Source organism: Pleurodeles waltl, chromosome 4_2 (assembly GCF_031143425.1).
Source record: "Pleurodeles waltl isolate 20211129_DDA chromosome 4_2, aPleWal1.hap1.20221129, whole genome shotgun sequence".
Classification (NCBI taxonomy): Eukaryota; Metazoa; Chordata; class Amphibia; order Caudata; family Salamandridae; genus Pleurodeles; species Pleurodeles waltl.
The window spans coordinates 957,352,051-957,374,689 of NC_090443.1; the positions used below are offsets into that span (position 1 = coordinate 957,352,051).

At 46.5% G+C, this 22,639-nt stretch overlaps 1 protein-coding gene across 6 annotated transcripts in view; it reads right to left on the reverse strand.

Annotated features, from left to right (window-relative positions):
* Window positions 1–22,639, reverse strand: part of MAST2 (microtubule associated serine/threonine kinase 2) — a 1,054,635-nt gene that overhangs the window by 304,378 nt on the left and 727,618 nt on the right. For all 6 annotated transcript variants that reach the window (XM_069232766.1, XM_069232767.1, XM_069232770.1 and 3 more), the window contains one exon: window positions 5,682–5,773. In XM_069232766.1, the coding sequence (XP_069088867.1) occupies window positions 5,682–5,773 (92 nt within the window). The remainder of the gene's footprint in view (window positions 1–5,681; window positions 5,774–22,639) is intronic.

Sequence of the window (22,639 nt, forward strand, 5' to 3'; positions counted from 1 at the left end):
ACCAGGGGGGGGCGCCTGGTTTGTGTTAGGGATGGGGCCCGTTGTGTGGTTGGTGTGCATACACCCTCTCCCACCACTGCACCCCACTCCACAGCAATGCCTGCGGACCAGGGGGGGGCGCTTGGTTTGTGTTAGGGATGGGGCCCGTTGTGTGGTTGGTGTGCATACACCCTCTCCCACCACTGCACCCCACTCCACAGCAATGCCTGCGGACCAGGGGGGGGCGCTTGGTTTGTGTTAGGGATGGGTCCCGTTGTGTGGTTGGTGTGCATACACCCTCTCCCACCACTGCACCCCACTCCACAGCAATGCCTGCGGACCAGGGGGGGGCGCTTGGTTTGTGTTAGGGATGGGTCCCGTTGTGTGGTTGGTGTGCATACACCCTCTCCCACCACTGCACCCCACTCCACAGCAATGCCTGCGGACCAGGGGGGGGCGCTTGGTTTGTGTTAGGGATGGGTCCCGTTGTGTGGTTGGTGTGCATACACCCTCTCCCACCACTGCACCCCACTCCACAGCAATGCCTGCGGACCAGGGGGGGGCGCTTGGTTTGTGTTAGGGATGGGGCCCGTTGTGTGGTTGGTGTGCATACACCCTCTCCCACCACTGCACCCCACTCCACAGCAATGCTGCGGACCAGGGGGGGGCGCCTGGTTTGTGTTAGGGATGGGGCCCGTTGTGTGGTTGGTGTGCATACACCCTCTCCCACCACTGCACCCCACTCCACAGCAATGCCTGCGGACCAGGGGGGGGCGCTTGGTTTGTGTTAGGGATGGGGCCCGTTGTGTGGTTGGTGTGCATACACCCTCTCCCACCACTGCACCCCACTCCACAGCAATGCTGCGGACCAGGGGGGGGCGCCTGGTTTGTGTTAGGGATGGGGCCCGTTGTGTGGTTGGTGTGCATACACCCTCTCCCACCACTGCACCCCACTCCACAGCAATGCCTGCGGACCAGGGGGGGGCGCTTGGTTTGTGTTAGGGATGGGGCCCGTTGTGTGGTTGGTGTGCATACACCCTCTCCCACCACTGCACCCCACTCCACAGCAATGCCTGCGGACCAGGGGGGGGCGCTTGGTTTGTGTTAGGGATGGGGCCCGTTGTGTGGTTGGTGTGCATACACCCTCTCCCACCACTGCACCCCACTCCACAGCAATGCTGCGGACCAGGGGGGGGCGCCTGGTTTGTGTTAGGGATGGGGCCCGTTGTGTGGTTGGTGTGCATACACCCTCTCCCACCACTGCACCCCACTCCACAGCAATGCCTGCGGACCAGGGGGGGGCGCTTGGTTTGTGTTAGGGATGGGGCCCGTTGTGTGGTTGGTGTGCATACACCCTCTCCCACCACTGCACCCCACTCCACAGCAATGCTGCGGACCAGGGGGGGGCGCCTGGTTTGTGTTAGGGATGGGGCCCGTTGTGTGGTTGGTGTGCATACACCCTCTCCCACCACTGCACCCCACTCCACAGCAATGCCTGCGGACCAGGGGGGGGCGCTTGGTTTGTGTTAGGGATGGGGCCCGTTGTGTGGTTGGTGTGCATACACCCTCTCCCACCACTGCACCCCACTCCACAGCAATGCTGCGGACCAGGGGGGGGCGCCTGGTTTGTGTTAGGGATGGGGCCCGTTGTGTGGTTGGTGTGCATACACCCTCTCCCACCACTGCACCCCACTCCACAGCAATGCCTGCGGACCAGGGGGGGGCGCTTGGTTTGTGTTAGGGATGGGGCCCGTTGTGTGGTTGGTGTGCATACACCCTCTCCCACCACTGCACCCCACTCCACAGCAATGCCTGCGGACCAGGGGGGGGCGCCTGGTTTGTGTTAGGGATGGGGCCCGTTGTGTGGTTGGTGTGCATACACCCTCTCCCACCACTGCACCCCACTCCACAGCAATGCCTGCGGACCGGGGGGGGCGCTTGGTTTGTGTTAGGGATGGGTCCCGTTGTGTGGTTGTTGTGCATACACCCTCTCCCACCACTGCACCCCACTCCACAGCAATGCCTGCGGACCAGGGGGGGGCGCTTGGTTTGTGTTAGGGATGGGGCCCGTTGTGTGGTTGGTGTGCATACACCCTCTCCCACCACTGCACCCCACTCCACAGCAATGCTGCGGACCAGGGGGGGGCGCCTGGTTTGTGTTAGGGATGGGGCCCGTTGTGTGGTTGGTGTGCATACACCCTCTCCCACCACTGCACCCCACTCCACAGCAATGCCTGCGGACCAGGGGGGGGCGCTTGGTTTGTGTTAGGGATGGGGCCCGTTGTGTGGTTGGTGTGCATACACCCTCTCCCACCACTGCACCCCACTCCACAGCAATGCCTGCGGACCAGGGGGGGGCGCTTGGTTTGTGTTAGGGATGGGGCCCGTTGTGTGGTTGTTGTGCATACACTCGCTCCACCACCGCACCCCACTCCACAGCAATGCCTGCGGACCAGGGTGGGGCGCCTGGTTTGTGTTAGGGATGGGGCACGCCGCTACACTGCTCTGGTCCACGCCAATGGGGGGTACGCCTGGGGGTTTAGGGTGGCCCAAGGCTTTCGTTTGCCCTGCTGGGGCGAGGGCATACCGCTGCCATGCTTCGTACTGCGATGGCCTGGGGCAGCTGGCAGTCCTCTCACTGCACACTGAACGAGGAAGGAGCTGCTCGTGAAAGGCCAGCGTTGGGTCAGACGTGCTGCAATACTGAGGCGCTACACTTCCGCCCTTGCAAAGAAATGGCGCTGCCACAAAAATGTTACACCTGAACGCGTTTTGTGAACACTGGAAAAACAGTTTCTGACAAATTTTTGTTTAGCCCAAATCGATTTGCGGAAGGTACGAAAACAAAGGGAATACTCACTGTAATTCACAAAAAACAAACAATGAAGAACCTGCACTCATTCAATCACTTTTGCTACCTTCTGGCAACTACAGCTGACACTAGGACATCAATGTGTCTATTCCCTTCCGTGGCAACGCAGGTGACTACGGGTACCCGGATCTTAGTTAAACATTCACAATGCCCTATTGTAAAGTTCTGCCTACATATCCCAATGTTCTTCAAGACTTTCTGCGAACAAAAAATCCCAATAGTGCGAGTTCGTGAAAATACATAAAAAGTAATTACCAATTAAAAGACTTCAGGACACGGGTGTACATAGCAAAGCAGCCCCATCTTCTATTTAGACAAGTGGCTAGTAACTACTCTAAAATCACTTGGTATATGAGTTATTCCTTGGATGGATATATCTTTTAAATATTATTAATGATTGTTATAATAGCGTGTTTTAAATTTAGAGCGAAATACCACATTTCTGCAGATTTAAGCACTGCAAGTAACAGCTGTTACTAAGACCCAATGTATGGGACTTAATTTACCCACCTCGGAAAGATGGAGGGCTAAATCTGTCTTCCTGAGATTCGGTTTCATGACCTCTAGACCACAGTGTCTGTCAGTGGTGAACATGTAACACACTGAGGCATCACAGGAAGGACCAGAACGAAGCATTATGCCCTTGGCTTCAGCAAAATGTATGTATAGTTTTTAAAATTAAAGCATGTCTGCTGATTTCATTTGTAAAGAGACTGTTTATGTGGCCAACCCACAAGAAGGCACCAGATGTCATGCATTTCCTTTCCCTGGAATACATTTTTTTTATAGCAGCTAGTAGGAGGTGCTTCTGACACCAGGCAAAAGCAGAAGGGTACAGAGGGTCAGAAGTGTACAGTGGGATCAGAAGCACACAGAGGGATCAGAAGGGCACAGAGCGTCCAGAGGGATCAGAAGCGCACAGAGGGATCAGAAGGGCACAGAGGGATCAGAAGGGTAGCGTCCAGAGGGATCAGAAGGGTAGCGTCCAGAGGGATCAGAAGGGTAGCGTCCAGAGGGATCAGAAGCGCACAGAGGGATCAGAAGCGCACAGAGGGATGTCCAGAGGGATCAGAAGGCTCCAGAGGGATCCGAAGCGTCCAGAGGGATCCGAAGCGTCCAGAGGGATCCGAAGCGTCCAGAGGGATCCGAAGCGTCCAGAGGGATCAGAAGGGTAGCGTCCAGAGGGATCAGAAGCGTAGCGTCCAGAGGGATCAGAAGCGCACAGAGGGATCAGAAGCGCACAGAGGGATGTCCAGAGGGATCAGAAGGGTCCAGAGGGATCCGAAGGGTCCAGAGGGATCCGAAGCGTCCAGAGGGATCCGAAGCGTCCAGAGGGATCCGAAGCGTCCAGAGGGATCCGAAGCGTCCAGAGGGATCAGAAGCGTCCAGAGGTATTAGAGGGATCAGAAGGGTACAGAGGGATCAGAAGGGTACAGAGGGATCAGAAGGGTACAGAGGGATCAGAAGGGTACAGAGGGATCAGAAGCGCACAGAGGGATCCGAAGCGCACAGAGGGATCCGAAGCGCACAGAGGGATCCGAAGCGCACAGAGGGATCCGAAGCGCACAGAGGGATCTCCAGAGGGATCCGAAGGGTACAGAGGGATCCGAAGCGTCCAGAGGGATCCGAAGCGTCCAGAGGGCAGAGGGATCAGAAGCGTCCAGAGGTATTAGAGGGATCAGAAGGGTACAAAGGGATCAGAAGGGCACAGAGGGATCAGAGGGACCAGAAGCGTCCAGAGGGATCAGAAGCGTCCAGAGGGATTAGAGGGATCAGAAGGGTACAGAGGGATCAGAAGCGTCCAGAGGGATTAGAGGGATCAGAAGGGTACAGAGGGATCAGAAGGGTACAGAGGGATCAGAAGGGTACAGAGGGATCAGAAGGGTACAGAGGGATCAGAAGGGTACAGAGGGATCAGAAGCGTCCAGAGGGATCAGAAGCGTCCAGAGGGATCAGAAGCGTCCAGAGGTATTAGAGGGATCAGAAGGGTACAGAGGGATCAGAAGGGCACAGAGGGATCAGAAGGGCACAGAGGGATCAGAAGTGTACAGAGGGATCAGAGGGACCAGAAGGGTACAGAGGGACCAGAAGGGTACAGAGGGATCAGAAGCGTCCAGAGGGATCAGAAGCGTCCAGAGGGATCAGAAGCGTCCAGAGGGATTAGAAGGGTACAGAGGGATCAGAAGGGAACAGAGGGATCCGAAGTAGAAGCGTACAGCGGGATCAGAAGCGTCCAGAGGTATTAGAGGGATCAGAAGGGTACAGAGGGATCAGAAGGGTACAGAGGGATCAGAAGCGTACAGAGGTATTAGAGGGATCAGAAGGGTACAGAGGGATCAGAAAGGTCCAGAAGCGTACAGAGGATCGCATGTTAAGTTTTTTGTCCCAGGCCTCGTAAAAATGTCTGACAAACCTGGAGCCATCCTCCCAGCCACTATGTTAAAATGTATGTGCCACGATCATACCTTGTGGAATATACAAGTATAACTATAGTAGTACAATTTGTTAAAGATAGGAATTGCATTATAAAACCCTTAAAAAGGCTTAGGAAGGTAAAATTTGCCAGTAACATCTGCAGTCATTCGAAGGTAAAGATTTTGAATCCCTGCAGGGATGACTGACTTCCAGCTTTTAAAAGTTGAAAAACGAAGATCATTAATTTTGGGAACAGTAACACCTGCTCTTTATAGCACCTAGAAACAAAAGAACGTGTTTTATTAAAAAAAAAAAAAAAACTACTATATTACTAAGATTCGTTACATAATAATATGAAATGGATAATTGTATTCGTACAATTCACAGGGGGGAGTAAAGAAGAACTGCGAGTTACCTGTGTGTCCATGTAGCGGGGAGTGCGGTCTGGGCAGCGTTGGCGAGGTACTGGAAGTTATGATTAAACTTTTTCTGTTACTTGTGCGGCAGCTGAAATAAGAAAACATGATGCACGTTAGACAATGCACGAGATAAGGGTGTCACACACAGCAGCCACCGTGAGACAAAAACAATGAAATAACTGATCACTGTGCAAATCGAAGTTAGATGGATGCACCCGGCAGCCAGAGACGACACCACAGTGACCATTGCAGACTTCTGAAAGCACGTCTGGGCGGATCCTGCCAGGGCCTAGAAGCCACGCCCCCCTGGGCAGCGCACTTCCGAACCTGCTGCCCAGTCGGGAGTGCGGCAATTATGTCCCAATAATGCCATCTGCACCCGCCTTGAGGGGCATTACAGAAACCATGACAGCACCCCTGACAAACAAAAGACAAAAAAACTGAGTGTCTTTTCAATGGAGATATAAGAATGTCTTCTACTGACAGGAGCTATGTGATCATGGGTAAGACATCAAGTTACTTTAAAAAAGCCAAGTTGATGCGTCTCGGACACCGAGCTGGAGGCGCCATCATTTACAGGCACTGAGCAGCTCTTGGGGTCATCAGATGCAGGAGCAAACCATGATACCTTCTCTAGGTCTCACACCCCTCGGGTGCATTTCAATTCAACAAACCCAATAACAGACCCGACATACTCCAAGCTTACTCATTCATTCCCCTCGTACGTTGTTGTAGTAAAATCAACTGGACATTTCTGCACTCCAGTGAGGGCAGGGCCTACAACTCCCCTCAGTCATTGAAGGTGGAGTGTATGTTTCCTGGTGTAAGTATATTTCCAAGTGGATAGAATTTAGCACAACACATTTTTTTAGCGCTTAAACAAAACTTCATTCGATAACACAAATAGTACATATATAAGATGTTTACGGTAAGCAACAGCTGTTGAACTATTTTGCTTTGAGTTACAATGTATTGTATGCTGTCAACACAGATGCAGTTTGGAGTACCTTAATAATATTATAAGCACATTTCCAAGAGTACATCTTTAAGCTAGTCCTCGGAGTAAGTATTTCGAAATGTTCCATGCATGCATTTAGGGTCATGACCTGCATCAAAGCTGTGAAATTCCAGCAGAGCGCCCCCAGGCTAACCCTCGAAGAATCCGAAATACAGATGGTTCAAGGAATGTTCCATGGGGCTCTTGGTTACAAAATGAAAAGGACGTTTGGCTTGATAGGCAGACCTAGCCCACCATGCAGTCAAATCACAAGGATCTTGCAGCACAAGATGGTGGCAGCCAAACAGACGGTACATAAAACAGATCAGCCCTCTTGGCAGACCATCCTTAGAGGGAGGGATGAAAAACACGCCCCTAGGAGCAAGCAAAAATCACGAGCAGAGGCCACTGAAGTGTGCTAGAACTGTGAGGTTGGAAAAGGCAAGTGGGACCCACCTTGCAAACTCAGGCATATTTGCAGCACATGCAGGGGAGGCTACACCAAAAGCGAGTGTGGGAAAGGTAGGGGAGCAGCTAACAGTAAGCACCCTCCCAAGAAACAGCAGTGTGAGGGCACTACGCCCACAATCAGAATACCAGACGGGGGTACCACGGACACTGCCAGTGTGGCGTCAGACAGTACAACTGACTGGAGGAAGGGGGACAGAATTAGCCAACACCCGTCTCCAGAATCACCCTGAGGCAGCGGTTCCCACCCTGGTGTATGGGGACCCCCAGGGGTCCGTGAAGCCTCAATTGCTTAGAAAATTAAATAATATTAACAGATTAGGTCCCCGGCTTTCAGTAATGACTCAGTGGGGGGAGGGGCTTCTTCATTCCAAAAATGATTCAGTGGGTGTCCTGGGTTCCGGTAATGATAAGTGGGCGTCCACAGAAGTCAAAAGGTTGGGAACCACTGCCCTAAGGAGGTTGCTAGATGATTACCACAAGACAGGAGAAGCGAAGTAGTTGATGAATGACTTTGAGGAAGGCTTCCTTATTTCATAGACAGACCCACTAGTAACCAGGACAGAGCAGTAACCTTTAGTCTGCAATGAAGCACCCAACAGTGGTTAGGTACAAAACTGCAAAGCAGCCGAGACTGCGTTTAGGATAGAGGGTCCATTCTCTGAAGCACCACTCCAAAATTTCATAGTGCCACTATTGGGGGGGTAGTACCCAAAATGGATCTGTGGCAGTATAGATTAACCCATCACCTAGGCCACCCAGAGGGGGATTCGATCATTGACTGGATTAACAAGAAGCAACAGTCAATGGCATACGCAACCTCTGATGATGCACTGACCTCGTGAAGGCGTGCAAAGATGGACAAGACAATACTGAATCATCTGCCTGCTTCTAGATCACCCTGACGGCATCAACATGCTGGTTGTTCAATTCTAACCGCAATTTTCTATGACAAATGCCTTCAGATGTACTGCTCAATGTTATGCTCTTACTTTGAGATTTCAGTACATTTCTGGAATGGGCCACGAACAAGCATCATATGGAAGCTGGTAATCTGAGGGTTTCATTGCAAAAGGCAATATGGTCCTGCTGGCAATCACCTTGACCTTCATGTGAACTGAACTTGACTCACTACAAGCATTTTCAAGGTTCCACAAGAAAAGCTGGGAGAGCAGGAACACGAATATCTTGCAAGAAATCTAGGATCTTCCATACTTCAACAGGTCATTCCAGAGGGTAGAACCTTCATGACATGGCTTGCAAGACTCACCGAAAGAGCACATAAGAGGCACCACCACATCAGCCTTATAGCAGAGGTCCGGAAAGACTCACAGATGTTTTAAATGATTTTAACAATACACTGAATTTGAAGCAGCTCGAGCTATTCACAGATGTGTCAGGCTGTGATGGTTGTGAGGCCAACTTGAGCTCAGCCTGGTGCGTGAAGAGGCTTCCGGAATACTGGAGGGTCCAGGGCCTCACCAAAACCATTAAACTCCTTGAGCTATTCCTCGAAGTGGACCACTAGTGTAGGATGGACAGGAGGGAACGGGTGCTTCTGCAAGCCTCCCACAAAGACATCCCCATTAACTTCAAAGGCAGGTGCCAAGTGCTTCCACCAGAATACAGATCTCCATTTGATGCAACACTGTTTGAGGCAGTATTCACTCTGGCATTTTTTGGGGGTATTCACGGTGAATGAGTTGGTGGGCCAAACCAAAACAGAGGCTTGCAATTTATGCCTGCAGCTGGAGGATGTAAGAGCTGCAGGACAAGTATGTTGTGATCAGACTCAAAATCCAAAACCAAACAGGAAGCAGAAGGGCAGGTTTTCCTTCAGAATGCTTAACTGTGCAAGAGTTATGCTCAGTGTGCCTCCTGAGGGCATACATCACAGTCTGACCAGATGGGGGAAGGCAGTGTTGTTTACCCAAGTGCCTTTTTTTTTTTTTAAGCAAAAGTCCGGTTCACACATCATATGGAAGGCGTCGAGCAGAGCCAGCCTCCAAGCGGCACACTTTAGCACTCAATCATTTAGAATAGGGGATGCAACAACATCCACTAGGCACGGGCTTCAGGGGGAAAGTATAGTGAGGCTGAGAGAGGTGTCTACCAAAGTTAAGTGACACAAACATTCTGCTCACTGCACAACTTTGTGTTTTTACTGGAAGATCAGATGGTAGGAAGACCGTGTGGCTTTACCAACATTCGCACATGAAAAGAGCACAGCAACAGGAAGACAAGAGACAAAGGTTCAAAGGGATGTGGCTGTCAAACACAGACATAGCCTGGTTCGACAAGCCAGGGTGTAAGATTGGTGCAACTGGTTCCAGCGGTTGCTAACGTCATGAAGATACACACCACAGCCAGCACCCTGGTAGTGCATCTAGAGGCAACGTCCAGACAAAGTTAGGCTGGGGACGACGACTGACTGATATGAAAAAGGACTTGATGACTGTGGCCAGGTTGATGGAGGCCACCAACATTGTTTGGTCAGAGATCATATCCAGATTCAAATGGTGAAGTACAAAAGCACATAACAAAATTGAGAAGGCAAGGAGGAAGTTCAGTGTCAGCATGGGCAAGTTCTGTAAGAGCATGGGCTGGGGCTTCATTCGATTTGGACTCATCAACTTACGACTGCCAAGCTTTTATTTAGAGGATGGGTCCACATTTGGGTGGGTATGGGTATTATTTTTACTCAACATTACAGATGTGCTGAAGCTAGCAGGTTATTCTTAGGCAAGTAGGACGCATGTAAGGATGGCTGAAAAACAGGGAGCCGCAAAGGAGCAGTAACCCAAGTGGAGTGGCCGAGGGATAGTGGTCTAACTTTCTGGTAACCATACGCCTGGTCAAGAGAGATCAATGGAGGGGGTTGTTCTTTGCCCCGGTGAGCCTTGGATATTGGACAGCAGGACCTCAGTAGGTGAAAGGAAGGATGGATGAGGTAACCACAGCTTAAATGCTGCACTTGCAGCCCAGGCACAGCTGAAGCCGGCTAGCAAGGAGAAATAAGTGGTTAGCTAGTCAAGCCTCGAATCTGCAAGGGAACACACCAAGGCGATTTTGCCAAACAAACTTCAAGAGCTACTGATCATTCCGTAAAATGCTTGCTTACTGATTTGCAACATGAAATATACGTTTTTGCCTACCTGGGTGTGAGTAACTGTGATTTATGGAAAATAAACTGCAGCCTATTATTCGCCAACAAGCAACACTGGAGAGGAATCGTAGCAGTCGAATAGGGGCAGAGTGACACGTGTCACGCCACTTGTACATGTGCTAGAAATCAGCAGCCTTTCATAGCCTGCTGCCTCTCACTGCTAGCACAGCAAAAGCACCAGGCCTGTCTGCACATCCACTTCCACCCCAGCAGGAAGCCACAGACCACATCCACTCAATGCAAGCAATTGAAGCAACGCTACGTTTTTACTGTCACAAACAGACCTGCACGCCCGCGAGGCAGTGGGAAACCTCAGCGTCCGATCGCAACTAACCACAAGACCAAACCATACACAACCCACTTTGTATTACTTTTATACGCTTGGTACAGTGTCACTCACGCCTAAAGTCAATTGACTAGTACAGAAGATGGTTGACCTCCTGGCACTGTAGCTACATCAATGCCTCTTTCAAGGGAATTTGAGTAGTTTACTGTTTGAGAAAATGCAGTGGACCATGTACAAAAGAATAAGGGTGGGCTTCTAGAAGAAAAAATGGTGGTTTTGCAGAGAGAGGTTCAAACTGACACAGTCAACAGCACTGTTCAAGTTGCCCATGATATCGCTTTAAACCCCTAGTTGGGAAGCTCAGTGATACTGATGGATATTGACATCTACAATGATAGGTTGTTTATTGATCCCCTTTGTGGACAGCACACCCTGACTTCTGGCAGTGTAGGAGAAGGGTTATGGGGCAACCATGCACAACATGGCCTCTTGTGAACCCCTCCCTTGTACCCCCAGTAGCCCCATTCCATACTCCGAAACATTACCACCTTACACCAACCTGCACTCCTTCAAAAACCTTTATCATGTAAAAAATAAAATGTGAACCCAACACCAGGCATTCGGCTGTCCTCCTCCAACTCTCCTCCCACTCACACCTTTATGACTGCGCTGTTTGCTCTCAACGTGAGTGTAAACAGCGAGCAACAAGCCGACTGTGGCTCAGATGGAGCTCCTGCCCGCAGACAAGTCCAGAGAGAGGTGGGGAAACCAGAAGAGCACCATCCGCTATTCCCCACTTCCTGCAGGTCTCTGCGTTGCCACGGTAGGTGGTAGATCACCATCCGCGCAAGCACTGGATTCCAAATAGGGTCAACTTGTCACAGTGCTGTTGTAAGAGCAGTGAAAAAGAAAACTTGTTTATTTACGCCCTTACGCTACATATGTAAATAATCTGGTTTTAAGCAGGTGTGTAGCATTACGGATTCCTATGAAAGTAGTAAATATTATTCCTGGGTATGTTCAGCATAAAGCAGTTACAAGGGGTCTTTACAACGTTTTCTCTTCTGCCCATGCAGTGCCCTTCAGGCACTCGGTGAAGGTCGTTGAGGCTGGGACACAATGGTCTTGCCATCTGTTAGTTCGCCAGTCCCTGGCAGCCGAGCTCAAGCTGCTACGAGACCACTCAACATTTCCCCGAAAGAACAGGGCTGTCTGAATACCAGAAACCTGTCCAATAGCCATCGGCCTCAGGTTGTTAAATGTGAGATTCAGTTTTCCTCTTAGAGACAGGGTGTTTTTAATAGATAGGACCTCGAACACTGTAAACACACACAGACCGTCACCAGCTGTGCTAGTCCTTCACCCAAGCTGGGAGTACTCAATTCAAGAGATAGTGCGTGTTGGAGATAATGATATTTCTTTGAGTGTCAAAAGAACACACTGTTGAACCCCAGCCCTGCTCGATGAAGAACAAGCTTTCGGAGATCAAGGCTTGGTGAAGCGAAGCTTTAATATAAAACCCCTAGAGAAGCAGACGCTTATAGCGCCTACACTCATGCTCTGAAGAGCAACGCAGTCTGTGGCAAACACACGACTCATTTAATCCAGACAAATCACTTTGTAGATTAAAGTGTTACTTGGCGAACCTCATTAAAGAGTGTATTGCTTATTTGCATGAAGAGCGCAGGCTCCAACAACCAAGACGCCGAAGAGCTTGAAATCTGCAGCCAGAGTAACAACTCTAAAGGGGGCAGCATATTACTGAAAACGTTGTCTAAATGGCAAGTGTCAACTTCCATCAAATACTTAGAAAACAGGAAGTTTGCTATTCAGTAAAGGTCATGTGACTGCAGCAACTGTTCAATGCTTATCTGCAGCCCAAGGGTCTGAAAGGCTGGAACTGGTGGTGGCTCTTTTTTCACATTTCTTATTTGGTTCCACAAGTTAGTAATTCACTTTTGCCTTCTTCCATTTGATCCTGGGAATCACCCTGTGCTTTTTCTTAAATACTCAATCTATCAAACCATAGTTTTCTTTTACATATACTCCTTCTTACCTCCAGTGTTACTATCAGACCCCAAAGAACCAGGAGGCCTTCTCCACTTAGCAATGAATATTACAGGACCTCAGAGTGCGAAAGCAAATGCTATATTACGCACTGGTACAGTTACCATCTAGATCCATGACAGCAGTCCAACCAAGAATAAAGTTACTCCTTCCATTTGACGATCTGGTGTACCATGGGAGTTAGGATTCTTGGTTTGATTCATCAAACTAATTGGACCATCATACCGCATGATAATTAGTAATAGAAAGCCCCAGGACTGGAAACATGGAGTCATGCAGGCATGCACCCCACCTTCATGCGGGTCAACTACAGCGTACATATGAAACATGAATTAAAATGTATTTCTTTATCTGTGGTGGCTATAACCTGCCCTGGTTACATTCTCAGCGTTTTACTCTTGATTTGAGACTCAATATCAGGAAAGGGGTGCCTATTAAAACCCTCTGTACTCGTTCCTAGACGCTGCCCAATCATACACCAGAACACTTTAGTACAACCCCGTTTTTTCTGGGAATCAAGAGCTCCTTCAAGTTCTTAGGTGAAGTGAGTGAGGGTCCTACCAGGTGTCCTCGCATCGCCATCCTGGAACGCTTGCTCCTCAAAACAGAAGCCCCTAAGGCAGAGGAGTAAAAGATTTTAAAAAGACCAGCTTTTCCTTCCTCAGGATCTCAAAACATTTTCTTTTAATTAAAGACCCCAGGGCATCGTGAAAATCTAGAGCTCCAGGAAGCTACGACTGGAACACTTTTAAATAAAAACCCTATGAGATTAACACATGCAGGGACAGAACAAACAGAAAAGCAAGTCAGGAGTGGTCCCACTGCAGATAAGTTTGACGTTTAATAGTAGTGAGAAAGCATGGTTCAGCATGGCAGTAGAAGAACCCAACGGGAAAGAACATTAGTTCACCCTACGCTGTCTACCCCATCCCAGGCCTTCACTCCCGGAGGTCACAGCAGACCGAATTACAGCCCTCTACAACACAGCTGCCTTCCAGAAAGCTATTTTGCCTTCTCTTTTTTCCACCCCTTCCATTCCTCAATGGTCCTTGGTCTGACAATAGTAAGTTTGCCTGCATTACCATAAATAGGTGTTCGTTCACGTCGCTCCACTAAAGACAGTGCCACATTTTTAAAATATCGACATAAATACACACAATTGATTTAAATGAATGTAATTTACATAATCACAGATTTTCTTGAAAATAGTCATGGCTCTCATGCACCAAAGTTACCCAGCTTCGCTGTAAATACTCTTAGTATACGAGCATGCCATTTTAAATCCTTCTTAAGGGATGGAGTCAAATCCTCGAAGGTTTATTAGCCTGCATTTAGGCTGCATTCTGAGAATTACAAATATTCCACCAAGGCCTAGAAAACCTTACCCAGTAATATGTTAGCGAAAAGCTGGAAGGCTTTGGGCAAGCATGCTTCATCACACGTGCACACCTGGGGAATGACGCAGGTGTCATTTGTTTTTGTTTATGCGCCAATCCAAGATTGCGAAAAAACATTATTATGCAAAGGCACTTCTTGCACCACAGAGCGGCCACCGGAGCAAATGGTAGCTGGGCCCTCCCAAAAAACTAAAATAGAAAGATATATAAAGATATATAAAGGACCGAAAAGGATTTGGGATGCAACAGAGATGCTGGGAAGGGTGAAAGGGTGTAGGTATGTGGGAAGCAATGGAGATTGGGCAAGTGATCACGAAGCAACTAAAATGCTTGAGGGTGGGCTCAGGAGAGACCAAAAAAAATGCTGGGGTGGGGTAAGCAATGAACAAGCCTGGTGGTATAGATAATGAAGCACCAGAGAACCCTAAAGCGGGAGTGGGTGGGTAACGGGGGGTGATGGGAAGCAGAGGAGGGGGAGCAAAGATGTTGGGAGGGGTGAAGCAGCACACAAGGGAGACACAAAGACATGCACTCCACTGAGGTGCCAAAGAAAAAGAAGATAGTTCCCCGAAAATGTGAGCAGCAGAAGAATAGGAGGCATCCAATTAAAAGGATGGCAAACAGTGTATATACAAGAGCAGGGGACAAACACAAGAAGAGGAAGGCAAGTATTGGAAAATAATCACACACATAAGAGTGAAAGGAAAGCCAACCATTGTAAGCAGCTAGGGCTCTGTAACCCACTGTAAGTTTTTGGTATGACCCACAAGAGGTCTTGCAAATAGACAGCTGAAAGCGGTGTGGTAGAGGATTCGTAAAAAGGGCTCTATCAAAGACTTACTTCAGGGAAAGGGTAATGAGGTAAAAGCAGTAAAAAGCAGTAATGCAAACAAATCTAACGGGGAGAGAAGTAAATATGTCAATCAAATTACTTTTTCGAAGTTGTACACTACACACAAAGCAACAAGTAGCAACAGCAGGCAAACATTTTTGCATATCTATACGAAGCCAGTTACCATACCCTTGACAAATGCAGACAAGAAACTATGACAGGGTCTGAGTGAAGTACAGAGCCATGTAGATAATTTAACATTAATATGCGTCTACCGCCCCTTCTAAACATGCCAACAGTAAATACTGAACATTAACTCATGAAGCCACCATCAAAAAGGTAAGCATGGAGCAAAAAGAGAAATTCTGGTGCTGGGTGGGTCACCCACAAGATTCCTCCTAAGTGACCTAAAATGATAGAGTCCCTAACACCCCTATCTCACAATGTAAGGAATTTGGAGATCAAGTTCAATACGGATCTTGTATTCACTCTCCAAATCAACGCTGCAGTTAAAGGAGTAAACCTACAACTGCCACTTTTATGAAGATCCTCCTACTAATACAAATTAATCATCAAGTGAATGTAACAGATGGCTGAACAAGTTCAAGTATGCATGACTCCCAAAAACCACAGACTGCAAAGAATGCAAAACTATAGAGGTAAATTAGGTATGAAACATCAAAAAGAACACCAAGCAAGACCAGCCTTGAAAGCCCTACATCAGGGCCCAGTGGATTCACATTCAAAATTAATTGTACCACGTAGAGGAGGGCCTAATGGATCCAAACATTTGCCTACTATACCTAGAAAACCTGAGAACACCAGCTAGGATCCTTTGATCAGCAAACTTGCACCACACTCGCAGTTTGACCATTAAAAGTAAGCAAGACGGTGCCAGGTCTGCGGGTCGCTGGCACCTAGACTCTGAACACCCACCTTGAACCCCTGTGTAAGAGCGTAACTTAACTGTCCCTGGGCCAGCATTCGTTTATGAATTTTCAGATGAACTTGAGGTTTTACTAAACCACTTGTACAACATGCTGCAAAAAGGCCATGTAACAGGGCAACACTTAAGATCAAATCGCACTCAGCCCTAACTTGTCTTGGTATGCACTTGGTGGCCCGGCAAGGTGATAGTTGGGGGCAGACGTCCTCCACGGCTCAGCAAATGAACTCGCATTGCTTGTGCTTGAGGACCACACCCACTTGGATGTTTTAAAGTGAGCTGTGCTGGGACTATGACAGCAAAAGTGCAATGGTCACCACCTAACTCTTCCCTTAAGTACCAGACTTTACACAACTCTCTGCCAGACACCTAGTTATCTTAGCTGAGGACCAACAGAGTGAAGGTGGAATTGAGTCTGCCTTTCCTCTGAGTGTGACACTGATCTCCACTGTCGCACTAATTTTGTACTTTGAGAAGTCGCACAGAAATAGCTATAGTTCTCCACAGAATGTGTCCTCTAGATGGAGCTTGCATTGTCTGAGGTGGAAAACTTCCCCTCTGCTTTTAAATTCTACGAGACTGCGTGACATTGTACTTGACTTCCAAAATCAACAAATAATTTATCCTCCATAAATTCTGTTGAAACCTCCATACTAAAGCAACGAGCAATACCAGCCCTTAGGCCGAATTTTCTAAGAAATGCTTGAATAAGTACTGAACAAAGTACCACAATGCAAGGAAAAGCAAAGTGCAGGCAAAATGTGGACACAAATGGGATGTGCTAAGGCCCACCACAGGCAAAGGAAAGTTACAGATATATGGAGTTCACAGAGTGTGGCTAAAGGCAGGCCCATGCAATAAAATGTAGAGGACATGCATATGTAAAGCACAAATGCGTTTTTTGCAACTGCATTTTTCTTCCCTCTAACGAAGGATTACAGATGGAAGCTTTAGAGTGCTAAGATCTCTTTATTCAAACAGTTGGCGCTGCGGAGTGTGCAGTGTTCTATCATACTATGCAATATACAATTCAGAAAGAAATTAGATTTTGCACTAAAAGAAGGGACTCAGCTTTGAGATTTCATCCCCCTAAGTGGCATGAAAGCAAATTTAGAAATAACCAAATATCTGGTGGCCACTGAGAGGTTTTCCTACTGAGGAGACCTCAAATTCCATATTTTAGAACAAAATCAGTAACTCATATGATTGTAACTTTATTGCTAGGGAAAAAACACTGCACTGTAAAAAATGTGATGGAGGAGAGCTTCTCGTATATTTTATTTGTTAATTGTACTTCTGACAGCCCCTTCGCCGGGAAGCGGTCCATGCATCTCTCCCAGTCTACTCCAGCATGCATCAGCCCCACCTCTTCTTCCTCCTGAAAGCACAGACTCATGAGCTTTGCAGCGTAGGTTTTTGGTAACTGGAAGCAGCTTAAGAGCCCCTGGTGACCGGTACAGTGGAGGAAGACACTCATCTCCACAAACGCCGCTCTGGAAGATTGACAGGTGGACCCGTGGGGAAGAGGCTCCAATAGCAGGAGGCTGCACAGATTGACAGGCATTAATCCACCCCCAGTCACAGACCTGCTCATCTTCCGACCAACAGTCTCAGTTTCCAATATGAGCTATTTTATGTAATGTCATTTAGAATGGAGTTCACAGGGTCTGCTAAAAAGCATAGCAAGCATTGGCTAAGTCAATAAGTCTGGTGTTGGTAAACAGGCACAATGGATTTTACTGCAAGCATATGACACAAAAATTCATATACAAAAGAAAAAATTAACCACCAAGAATGGGGCCAATGAAGATATGTGTTTTTAAATAACAAGCCTTTCAGTTACTCCAAACATTTCATTATTATTATTGAGTGAGACAAGAATGAATCACCATCCAAGCAATAAAATAACAGGCAGAAGCAATGTTACAATACTACTTAACACTATATAAATGAGGCCACCGGTTAACCGCTCACCAAGAGTACATGCAAACAAAATATAGCGGGCAATTAAAGTTACTATTAGATAAACTGAATTGCACTTTGGCCCAGCTTTGTCACTGAATAGAAAGAAATTACTTTTAGATGGATGTGAACAAGATGCACTGGTTTTGTGCAGTCACGAAAAGTAAAGGGAGCCAAAAGGTAAAACAGGCTGACTCACTGCCCCACGTGGTATGCTGTGGTGGGTGGAAGCAACACGTGAATGACAATTTAACAGACCAATGACGAAGCCTGCTGATCAGAAGCTTCTTTATGCATGTATATTATGTATGAATGTTTGTGAAGAGCAGTAATCTGGCGAGACAGCTAAAGAATGCAGAACCTAAAAATGCTGACAAAAACAATGCCATGCTCGTAATACTAAAACAAAGGGCCTAATACAAAGCAATATAGGGGACGCTCCAACACATTAGCCTCTGCCTCATGCCAGATTAATTAAGTTGCATAAAAGTCCTGCCACAATGGTCCCCATATCTTAGCCAGTCAACATATAGAAGCTGAAGGAATTATGATAGTTACTGCAGATTGATGGTGAAATGGGAGCCAGTGCTTATACTTCAGCTTTCAGCAGAAGGGTCATCCTCAGAACTATCACAATAGCTGGTAGTAGAATAGCTTACATTGAACCCCTCACAGACGTCCTGCAATGTTCCCTCTTCATCATGCTTGCCGATGGCCAACTCGGACAGGAGATTCCTGAATCTCGGAGAAGACACCCTACTTCTTTGAGCCTTACTCTGTAAGCATAGTGTGCACCGAGAAGAGACGCCATAACTGCAAACTTTATTGGCTTTCGACCTATTTTCTCCTTAAATAACAAGCTATTTAACACCAACAAGTTACAGATGTCTGCTGCCTGTTTGTGCTCTCCTATGTTTTAAGTAAAAGAAGCAATTTGAAGGATCAGGGCTTATGGAAAGCTTATTTCAATGAGGCACTAGACAGAGGGACTGTGTTGTTCAAGGAGGTTGCAAATGTCTCCTAAATTAGTAGACAAGTGGTAGGCCAGGGTTGCGGCCTTGAGTGCATATTTTAGTCAGTAGAACATCATAAGCAGCACTTCTGTTGCGTGAGATTGTTCAGACTGACACCCAGTAGAGGACCTAGTCATGCGATGGCGAAGAATAGTAAGATTGAGGTGCGAAGGGAGTAACTAGTGTACACATGACGGGGCAAGCCAGATGGAGACGAGCTGAGAGAGCAGCTGGAATGCTTAGAATTATAAATGGATCTATGAGGCTGGAGAAAAATTTGAAAGGCCCAGGGATACAAAAAAAGACATACCTGTTGGGGTAAAATACAACATGAGACACTGAACTGTAACCTTAACTCCTATTAAAAGTAAGAGTGTTTACCACTAATCTGTCCCAGGAGAGTGTAAGTAGAATCAGGTAGCACACAGGATGGATTGTTTCCTAATTTATTTAGTCCATAATGGGAGTTTGTGTCAAAAAGATATAACATTTGCATCTAGCAACTCATAATTTCAATAGTCATCCTCAAAAAAGAGAATACACAGTATCTGTTTGCGGTCCATCAAAGAACAGTCTGCATAGATTATGATAGTCAGAAGTATCATCTTATCACTTGAAACTTAAAAGCTGTATAAAGAAAGTGACAGAACAGTCTACCAAGCATATATAAATTATTTTGTCTAAAAAACAACAATAGATGGTATGAGAAAAAACATGGATGCGAACGCACCTGTTCCGCAATTTTGCAAACAAATCCATATGACCCTGCATGATAACCAAAGGAATTTCAGGGTCCAGGATACAGTTATAGGGATTAACATAAAAAGGGAGCTTCTTGAAATTACAGCATTACTCGATTCAACTTCCATGAGGTATGGAATCATAAGTTGTAATCCTACTTGAAGCATAAGGCACTCAGCACTCATTGTAAGGTGTAAAAAATACCACCATCTTAGTGAGGCCTTCGTACTCACATCAAAGACAACCACACGGATGAACCTGGAAGATTTTTCATTTTTAAAAATAAATGTATGCCGATAAAGTTCAACGGACAAGCGTAAAAGTGAAGTTTCATACGATCAGTATTAAGAAAAATTGTGCATTTGGAAGAAAATGTTAATTAAAACACAAAACAGAGACAGAGTTTTACATTCAAAATGAAAAAGAAAAGATCTGGAAAAAATATTTGATTCAGGGATTGAATCATAGTTCCCTAGATGCCAGTCCCTGTAAAATAGTTTGGAGCTATTCTGTCTAATTGTGAAGAAGCACAAAAAACTAGCCCCTCAGATGTTCAAACATAAATATTTCTATTATATATTATACAGAAAATTAATCCTGAAATGGGTTTGTCTACAAGAACAGTCCCGGGATGACGATAAGGTCCATTCCACTATTAGGTCCAAATTTAACTGTTCTTAGTTTAAGAATCCAATAGGGTTCAGTTTGGCCAAGATTTAGTTCCAAGTCACCTCCTCGCTTATTGAGCTCAATTTGTTTTACTGCTAAAAAATATAATGCCATAAATGTCTTTCTGTTCTGTGTCCCACAGAGTCCAGCAATGGGCCACTTAGCATTGGTTTTAAATAATCTAATATATTCTGTTTATCTCATTTTTCAGTTTTCAACACTAGAGACACAGACAATCTTACATACACAAATATTCATGCATTGACTGTTTGCTGAACTCTAAGTGCCTCAGTTCAGCATACCAACAGTGGTTAGTTTTGCTTTTCCCTTACCTGTAAACGGCTTAACGGTTTTAAGCTATTTGTACTGTTTGGTATAAAACTAACATTGACAAAGCCCATGGGTTGGCCTTTTGTACAGTACACAGAGAAGTAAAACAAGGTTGCACACATGCTCCCAGTGCATATACATTGGGGCAGCATACTTTACGAGCACCAATTTTCATATGATGCTGCTACTGATTATGAGGTGGACTGAGACTCACAAGAGGTGGAACCCACCCAAGAACCCATTCCTACAACAACTATAACAGGAAGTGTGTCGTTTTAGGCATGTGGCTCAGGCAAATCTATTTTTCCTGTATAAGTGTTAGGCTGTGCAAAACAAAGACATTTAGACAGAATCATAAAACAAGAAGTTCAACCCATTCAGACAGAGACATTCTCATTAAATAGGCATTGATGGAACAGGGCAAGTAGTTTCCCTTGGTAAAGAGGTAGCAATAAGCAGTTCTCCTCCCATAAGCGGTGGTCAGCCCGTAGGAGTTGAAGTTGTTTGAAATAGTGTTCTTAGTACAGCCTGTCCTACTGTGGCTTGTTGTGTTGCTAACACATCTACACAGTAATGCTAGGTAAATGTATGGGGTGTTGACGAAGTGGCTGCTTTACAGATTTCTGTCATTGGTATATTTCCTAGAAATGCCATTGTTGCTCCTTTTTGCCTTGTGGAATGTGCTTTTGGTGTTATTAACGGCTGTCTTTTAGCCTTTAGGTAACAAGTTTGGATGCACTTTACTATCCATCTGGCTATGCCTTCTTTTGATATAGGATTACCAGTATGGGGTGTTTGGAAGGTGACAAACAGCTGTTCAGTCTTTCTGAATGATTTTGTTCTGTCAATGTAATACATTAAAGCTCTTTTAATATCTAATCTATGTAGTGCTCTCTCTGCCACGGAGTCTGGCTGTGGGAAGAAGACTGGAAGTTCCACTGTTTGATTTAAATGAAACGGCGAGATGACTTTAGGTAGGAATTTTGGGTTTGTGCGAAGTACTACCTTATGTTTGTGTACTTGTATAAAGGGTTGTTCAATGGTGAATGCTTGTATTTCACTAACTCCTCGTAATGAAGTGATTGCCACTAGGAATGCTACTTTCCATGTTAGGAACTGAATTTGACAGGAGTGCATGGGTTCAAAGGGTGGATCCCCTGAGTCGTGTGAGTACAATATTAAGATTCCATGAAGGTACTGGTGGTGTTCTGGAGGTATGATACTTTTTAGACCCTCCATGAAAGCTTTGATGACAGGCACTCTAAATAGAGATTTGTTTTGTATATTTTGCAAATAAGCTGAAATAGCTGTGAGATGTATTTTAATGGATGAAAAAGCTAAATTTGCTTTTTGTAGATGGAGTAAATAACCTACAATGTCTTGTATGGTTGCGTCAAGGGGTGTTATGTGTTATGTGTTTGGATTGGCAGTAAAAAACAAATCTTTTCCATTTGTTTGCATAACACTGCCTGGTGGTGGGTTTTCTTGCTTGTTTAATCACTTCCATACATTCTGGTGGAAGATGTAGATATACAAACTCTAAGATTTCAGGAGCCAGATTGCTAGATTGAGTACTGCTGGATTGGGGCGCCTGATTTGTTGTTTGTTTTGTGTCAACAGGTCTGGCCTGTTTGGTAGTTTGATGTGTGGTACTAGTGACAGGTCTAACAATGTTGTGTACCATGGTTGACATGCCCACGTTGGTGCTATAAGTATGAGTTTGAGTTTGTTTTGACGCAGTTTGTTGACCAGAAATGGAATGAGCAGGAGAGGGGGAAAAGCATAAGCAAATATCCCTGACCAGTTGATCCATAGAGCATTGCCCTTGGATCGAGGGTGTGGGTACCTGGACGCAAAGTTTTGGCATTTTGCGTTGTGGTTGGTGGCGAACAGGTCTATGTCTGGTGTTCCCCACTGGCAAAAGTATTTGTGAAGCACTTGGGGGTGAATTTCCCACTCGTGTTTGCACTGATAATCTTTGCTGATAATCTCGGCTGAGGCCGTCTGCTAATTGATTGTGAATCCCTGGAATATATTGAGCTATCAGGTGAATGTTGCTGTGAATTGCCCAATGCCACAT